The following is a 6,771-nucleotide window of genomic DNA, read 5'->3' on the forward strand; positions in this document are numbered from 1 at the left end:
CCCGCCTGAGCTGCGGTTGAAGGGATGCGTGTCGCCCGCCTGAGCTGCGGTTGAAGGGATGCCTGTCGCCCGCCTGAGCTGCGGTTGAAGGGATGCGTGTCGCCCGCCTCGGTGGGACGGTCCAATCAGAATGTTTGTCTGGATTCAGTTTCAGAAGCAGAACTCTCTGCTGCACCGACTGAATGGAGGCGTCGTCCTCGTGTCCTTCTGCTGCTGCCGGGTGCTGCTCTTCCCCTACCTGTACTACGCCTACAGCAGGTCCGTCCACCTGTCCACCTGTCTGTGTCTCTGTCCACCTGGCCTGCTCTCACACAGCGCCCCCTGTCTGCTGCAGGTACGCGTCCATCCCTGTCCTGGCCGTCCCCCTGGTGGCCCCCTGGCAGTGTAACCTGGGGGCCGTCCTGCTGTGGCCCCTGCAGCTCTACTGGTTCTGTCTGATCTGCAGAGGAGCTCTGCGGCAGTTCAGACGGCACCCGAACGCACCGCCGGACAGAACCCACCACTAGGACCTGGACTGGGACCGGGACCGGGGCAAAGGTCTCTGGAGCTGTGAGGAGGATTTTATTTTGATAGGAAGGCTCAAACAGGAAGTCCTGTGGTGATAAACACAATCTGGTCCTCAGATTTTCTTCTTCTGCTGCTTTTTCGACATCAGAGCAACATTTATATGAAATATTTGACTAAAGGAGACAAAAGTCAAATAAAAACAAAGCTTTTCTCCCTGGTTGTTTAAAAACTTTTAGTTTAATTTAAATAAAGATTTTGGTAAATGTAAATGTTTGTTTTTGTGTTAAAGGTAAATTTTTTTGTTTCTTCTTTCTTTTTCTTTTTTTTATTTTGAGAAATAAACTTTAACATCCAATAAAACTTCATGAGTATTTTTCAGAGACATTTAATCACAAGCAGAGAGAGCTGGAGAACGTCCTCGGCAGCTTGTACCAGGGAGGAGGGCCCGCCGGGACCTGCAGGAGGCCCCCAGGGGCCCCAGACCTGGACTCTGTGGGACTCCACTCTCTGTGTTTTAAATTGATCACATAATGAAAGGAACACTTCATGAAATGTAAATATATTTATATTTTTCCTTTCAGATGTGTTCTGTTCTTCACCTCAGAATAAAGCTACAATCAGACTGAAGGTTATCTGACCCGCGTCTGTTTCTGATTTCTTCAAGGAGCTAACGGACCAACAGAACCGATCATTGGACCCGTTTCAAATTATTTATGGATTAAATCTCTCAGATTTTACGTGTGCAGCTTCTCCTGTTTGAAAACAGAAACACTGAAGGATTCTCCCTCTTCAGAACCACATTTTTTCTGATGTTGGGTGGTATTCCAGCTTATTTCTGTGAACCTTTAACTTGATTAATTGTTAAATATTTAGAATAACAATAATAATGTGTTATTGCAGTTTGTTTTTCACATGAATGAAAATGAGATTGTCAAAATACACAAAAAAACTATTTTAATTATAAAAGGGACAAAAATACAAACAGCTGGACAGATTGTGTTCTGCTGAAAAACGGAGTGATGCTAAAACAGCTAAAACTGAATGCTAGCTAAAAGCTAAAATATTTGTAAATAAAGTTGAATATTTATAAAAACACAAAAGCTACAAAAACCCAGAGTCCCAGTCCCACCTGCTGGGGTTACACAACAAAGCTAACAGAAGAAAATAATAACTTGATAAAGTAAATTTGCGCTCCGAGGCTCGATGAGCGGCTCTCCGGAAGTCTCGCGAGATTTGGGTCAGTCCGAGAGAAACGGGTCCAGGCAAGCCAATATTCCTGTTGAGCTCCTCCAGGCTTTAGGAGCATGTTTGTTGGGATGTTTGGACTCACGGGACGCTGACCCGTTCGGCAGGCCCAGTTTCAGATGACAGCACCTGGCTGGGACGAACAGGTACGATCTCGCGCTCCGGCGCTCGAGCTCTGCTGGTTGCTGCTTAGCTGATTTATTAATGGCTGGTTAGCTGGCTAACAGCTAGCATTAGCTCGTAGCTAATCTGTGGCGTTAGTTTCTGTTGGTTTATTGAATCTGTGCTCATTTCGGAGTTAGTTACCTGCAGCCACAGCCAGAGGGGAGATAACTAACCAGCTGTGCCGGATCCAGGTGTGGGGACGCGGCAGGTGTGGGCGGATGTTCGGGAGCTATTGTTAGCATGCTAACGTCTGGAAGGAGCTAAAGGAGCTCACATGAAGGTCCACAAAGCTGCAGTTAGCTGAGATTTCTTCTCTGTCTGTGGAGAAGAGAGGACTACACCTCCTGACAGCTGCACTTACAGGAAACTATCCCCTCATTTAGGTTTTTAACTATTAATTCAGGAAAATACAAGCTAACAATTGTCCAAATTCATGTGTGGACAGATGTGTCCAACAGCAGGAAGGTTCACCCCCTCCGGAGTCTGATCACATCCAGTTCTTTTATTAAAATGTTAGTTTATCTTTAAAACTTCAAGTAAGAAACACTAATAATCTGTCAGCGGCTCGTTTCAAATGGTCCATTTCTCCACAAAAACAAAATCTTTGATCAGTTTCAATTATTCAGGAAAATAATATAAAAAAAGAGAGAAACCCTTAAAGAGAAAGAAATGTTGAAACGAGATAAAAGAAATATAAATGTAGTTTAGTTGTTGTTTGCAGCTGAGATCAGGAACAGTTATAAAACCACAGATATTATAAAACCACAGATGTTATAAAACCACAAATATTATAAAACCCCAGATAAATGTAATAATTTTCAGTGCTCAGAATGAACAGAACGGTCTTTAAATGTTCGTATAAAATGTTTATAAACCAAGTTTAACATCATGACTCTTTACATGAAACATTTCTTTAATTTGTTGGAATAAATTTGTTTAAAAAGTTTCATGTTTGTATTCTCAGACATAAAATATCTGATCCAGATTCAGGTGTTTTATTTTTCTATTCCTTCAAGAACAAAACCTCATTTCTGTCGTATTTAAACCTGAAATAAAGAATAATGTCAGTGACTTCCTGCTGGAGCAGACTGAGCTCATCTCTTCATTCGGTTGAATTTCTCCTGAAGCTTTGAGGCTTTGAGGCACACAGGGAACTTGTTGTTTTAAAGTTTGTTTGTGTTTTTTCCAGAATGCGTCCTCGTCTCTGCGGACGGACGGCAGACGATGAAGATGAGACAGAAGTTTGAATCCACAGAAATCAACCTTTGCTGCTTGTTTGAGGAACAAACCAGGATTTGATATAAAAATAATGTAGCATAAAGCCGACGGTTGGCGACCTTTGACCTTTTGACAGCCCGTCTTTTCTGGGTCTGGATGCTGTGAAGAAGAAGACGCTTCTCTTCTCGCATGCTTGAGGTGATCTGACTGACCCGAGTCCTCCACATTTCACCAGGATGAACGGCTCTCTTTTAACCCCGCCCAGCCCGCGGGCCGCCAACTCCTCCCCCTTACCTCCATCCCCCTCCCCGTCTCCGTCCCCCCCGTCCCCCTCTCTGCTACCCTTATCCTCCAGGCCTCCCCCTCTCCCGCCTCTGGTGAGCTCGCCGCCCCAGGCTCACCCGTCCTCGCTGTCTGACACGCCCACGCCGTCGCCCTCCCCTTCCCTGAGCTGGACCGAATTCTGTGAGCTCCATGCCCGTGTTGCCGCCGGTGACTTTGCACGCCACTTTCGGGCGTTTCTCCTGGAAAATCCGCACTACACCACAGACTCGGCGGCTGCTTTCTGCCGGCGCTTCACCGACCGCTTCGTCTGCCACTTCCAGAGCGAGCTGGAGGGGGCGCTCCTGCCGAGCTGCGCTCCAGGCCGCGACGACATGGTGAGCTGGGCTCCCCCGTCGGACGCCACCTCCCTGGAAGAGGAGGCGGTCTCGCCTTTGTCAGGCCTCCCGTGCCCCCCTTCGACCGCGGTGCGGGTCACATCCAAGCCCGCCCCGTCACGGCTGGTGTTGGACAACCGCAGCGGGGACCGGTTTCAGGATTCTTACGCCCACGGCCAAGTCCTGCCCCCCTCCTCTTCCTCGTCATGCTGCTCCTCGGTGGGAGGGAACAACGGGAGGCGGGAGGACAGGAGCGCCATGCTCGGCCCAGGAAACGGCGAGGCTCCCGTTGAGGAAGAGGAGGACAGCTGGCTGGGCGTGGCTTCAGTTGGCGAAGACGTTGAGGCCGAGGATCAGGAAGCAGAGTCCTCAGAGGTGGACCTGGCAGACCCCTCCCACACTCCCCACCTTTCTCTGTCGTCCATCACTCCTCCGCCCGGCTCCAAAGGTAACGGCACGCCCACCTCCTCCAAGAACAAACTGAAGAAGCGCTTCTCGCTGCGGAACGTTGGGCGGAGCGTGCGGGGCAGCGTCCGAGGAATCCTCCACTGGAAGAGCTCGTCCAGCGACGCCGCCCCCAGCCCGCTGCCCTCCAGCTACAGCTACACCATGGGGGTGCAGGACGCCAGCCTGGCCTCCAAGAGGAACTCTGCCACTCAGCCTCCGACGCCCACCTCCTCCATGCCCGTGTCCCTGTCCATGCCCCTCTCCCTTCCTCACTCCTCCTCCTCCTCCCTGCCTCCCTCCTCCTCCAGCAGCGCCACCTCTCTGTCTCTGTCGGAGGCCGCTCGGGACCGCAGGAGGAGCAACGGAGAAGGAGGCGAGAAGGACAAGTGGAGCCATCGTCTGGAGAAGCTCCGATTATCACGCTCGCCTCCTCCCATCCTCACGCAGACCGCCGCCTCCTCCTCGCTCCCCCCGAGCAGCGCCTCTGCCACGGGGCCTCCGAGGAAGGTGGGCCGGCTGGTGCGAGAGGGCGGAGTCAGCATCAGCTCTTCCGGCGAGGAACTGGGAGGAAGCCACGGCTTTCCGGGCTTCTCATTTGGTCTGCTGCATCACGGTACGGACAACAACAACATGACCTCACCGCCGGGAGCGCCCACAGGTCCAGCTCCGCCCCTGGCCAGCGGCGGGAACGTGCCCTGGAGGGGGGGCCGCTGGCAGAAATGTCGTCTGGTCCTCAGAGAGCGGGACCGAGAGGGGGGTGAGCGGGGGGAGGAGTACTACCTGGAGTTCTTCATCCCACCTAAAGTAAGAGTTTCCTGTTCCATCGCGGCCCTGAACGTCTCACCGCCGGACAGTTCTTCTTCTTCTTCTTCTTCTTCTTCTTCCTCTTCCTCTCTGGAACATTAACCTGTTTGTGTCCTCAGTCCTCCAAGCCTCGGCTGACGGTTGCCTGCTGCTCCATCGTGGACGTGAGGAGCACCACGGCGCTGGAGGTCCCCGACAAGGAGAACACCTTCCTGATGCAGGTACGTCCTCCGGGACGTCTCTGAGGACACACGTCTCCAGTCATGTCCTTCGATCCACTTCAAGTGATTCAAAGAAACTGACAACTGGTTTGGGTAACGGTGAAACCAGGTAACTTTACCCATCGGTTGGTTAAAGCGGGTTAGTTAAAGCGGGTTGGTTAAACCAGGTAACTTTACCCGCTCCTCAGCGGTTACCTCAGGCTCTCCTCAGCGAGGCGTTCAGGGACCTGAAGCCAGAACGGAAGCTTTTTTTAATAACAGCTTCCTGTTTTCAGCTGGAGGCGACGGCGGCGGCGGCGCAGTACGTGATTGAAACACGAGACGCCGTTCAGATGAGGGCGTGGCTGAGCGACATCAGGAACGGCATCTGTCTCAGGTAACCACCGGCTGGGTTTGAAGTCGCTCCGCGGCGGGGGGCGGGGTTTTAACCTCTTCCTGTCTGCCGCAGTGAGCAGGACGACGCTGAGGGGGGGTGTGGAGGACCGTTGGACATCAGCGGGACGCCGGAGGTCGGAGAGCGTCTTTCTCAAGGTGAGCTGGTGAAGTGGGCGGGGCTTGTCTGTTAAATGAGGTTCTGACGGTGTGTTTGTTGTTGTCAGTGTGTTACGGCGGAATCGGAGGCTCCTCCCCTCTCATGGATCCTCTCCCTCCCGAGCTCCCGCCTCGAGCTCCTCTCGACGAACCGGACGGCAGGATTCTCGGGGGAGGCGGGGCTAGTCTAGGCACACCTTTTGCTGAGACTCCGGATGCTACAGGTAGGCAGGTTCTGGATGTGAATCGGCTTCGGGTCAGGAGGTCCAGTCAGCAGGTCTGTGGGATTGTTGCTGTTCGATGGTGAGAACAGGGAACTCCTGGTTCCACCAGAGGAACCAGGAACTGGAGCAGGAACAGTTGGGCCGGTGTTCTCCTCCTTCCTCCAAACATTACGCCTGTGTCCCTGTGCGTTTATAAACTGTAATCTGTCTTCATGTAGCTTTGGGGGACATGTCCTCTCCGTCTCTGAGGGACATCTGGGCTCATGTTGGTCAGAGAACATTTAGAACAGGTTCATGTCAGGAACACAGAACCCGTCTCCTTCCTGGTGTTAGAACAGAAGAACCTTCATGTTGGAGGCGTGTCTTAAAATGACCCACTCAGGTGTTGTCAACTGACCAATCAGAAGCTTCCGAAGCCATGACATCATTGTCGGGGCGTTATCTTTCATCTGACATTTAACGAGTTCCCTCCGCAGGTTCCTTCCTGTTCTCCGACGTGGCCACAGCCGAGGTGGTGGAGCACCCGCTCAGCGAGTGTCAGTGGTTCCACGGGACCCTCTCGCGCCTCAAAGCAGCCCAGTTGGTTCTGGCTGGAGGCCCGGCGAGCCACGGCGTGTTTCTGGTCCGGCAGAGCGAGACGCGGCGTGGAGAATACGTCCTGACCTTCAACTTCCAGGGCAAGGCCAAGGTGAGCCGGCAGGACGGCCAGGAGTCCCGGGTTCTGTCCCAGGCCAGACTCCTGGGCCTGGG

General features: G+C 52.5%; 2 protein-coding genes across 2 annotated transcripts in view; both read left to right on the forward strand.

The window, feature by feature from the left end:
* The window catches only part of LOC108228484 (ceramide synthase-like), a 3,561-nt gene extending 2,839 nt beyond the window's left edge, over positions 1–722 (forward strand). Inside the window, exons 5-6 of the mRNA XM_017404041.3 lie at positions 149–258; positions 335–722. Of these exons, the coding sequence (XP_017259530.1) occupies positions 149–258; positions 335–506 (282 nt within the window). The 3' untranslated portion in view covers positions 507–722. The remainder of the gene's footprint in view (positions 1–148; positions 259–334) is intronic.
* Positions 723–1,735: 1,013 nt separating this feature from the next.
* sh2b1 (SH2B adaptor protein 1) overlaps positions 1,736–6,771 on the forward strand; it is a gene marked incomplete in the record, with an annotated part of 9,852 nt that continues 4,816 nt past the window's right edge. Inside the window, 7 exon segments of the mRNA XM_025003251.2 lie at positions 1,736–1,898; positions 3,107–5,045; positions 5,165–5,266; positions 5,542–5,642; positions 5,715–5,797; positions 5,866–6,021; positions 6,498–6,709. Coding sequence (XP_024859019.1) covers positions 3,372–5,045; positions 5,165–5,266; positions 5,542–5,642; positions 5,715–5,797; positions 5,866–6,021; positions 6,498–6,709 — 2,328 coding nt within the window.

This window comes from Kryptolebias marmoratus, linkage group LG12, assembly GCF_001649575.2.
Source record: "Kryptolebias marmoratus isolate JLee-2015 linkage group LG12, ASM164957v2, whole genome shotgun sequence".
Classification (NCBI taxonomy): domain Eukaryota; kingdom Metazoa; phylum Chordata; class Actinopteri; order Cyprinodontiformes; family Rivulidae; genus Kryptolebias; species Kryptolebias marmoratus.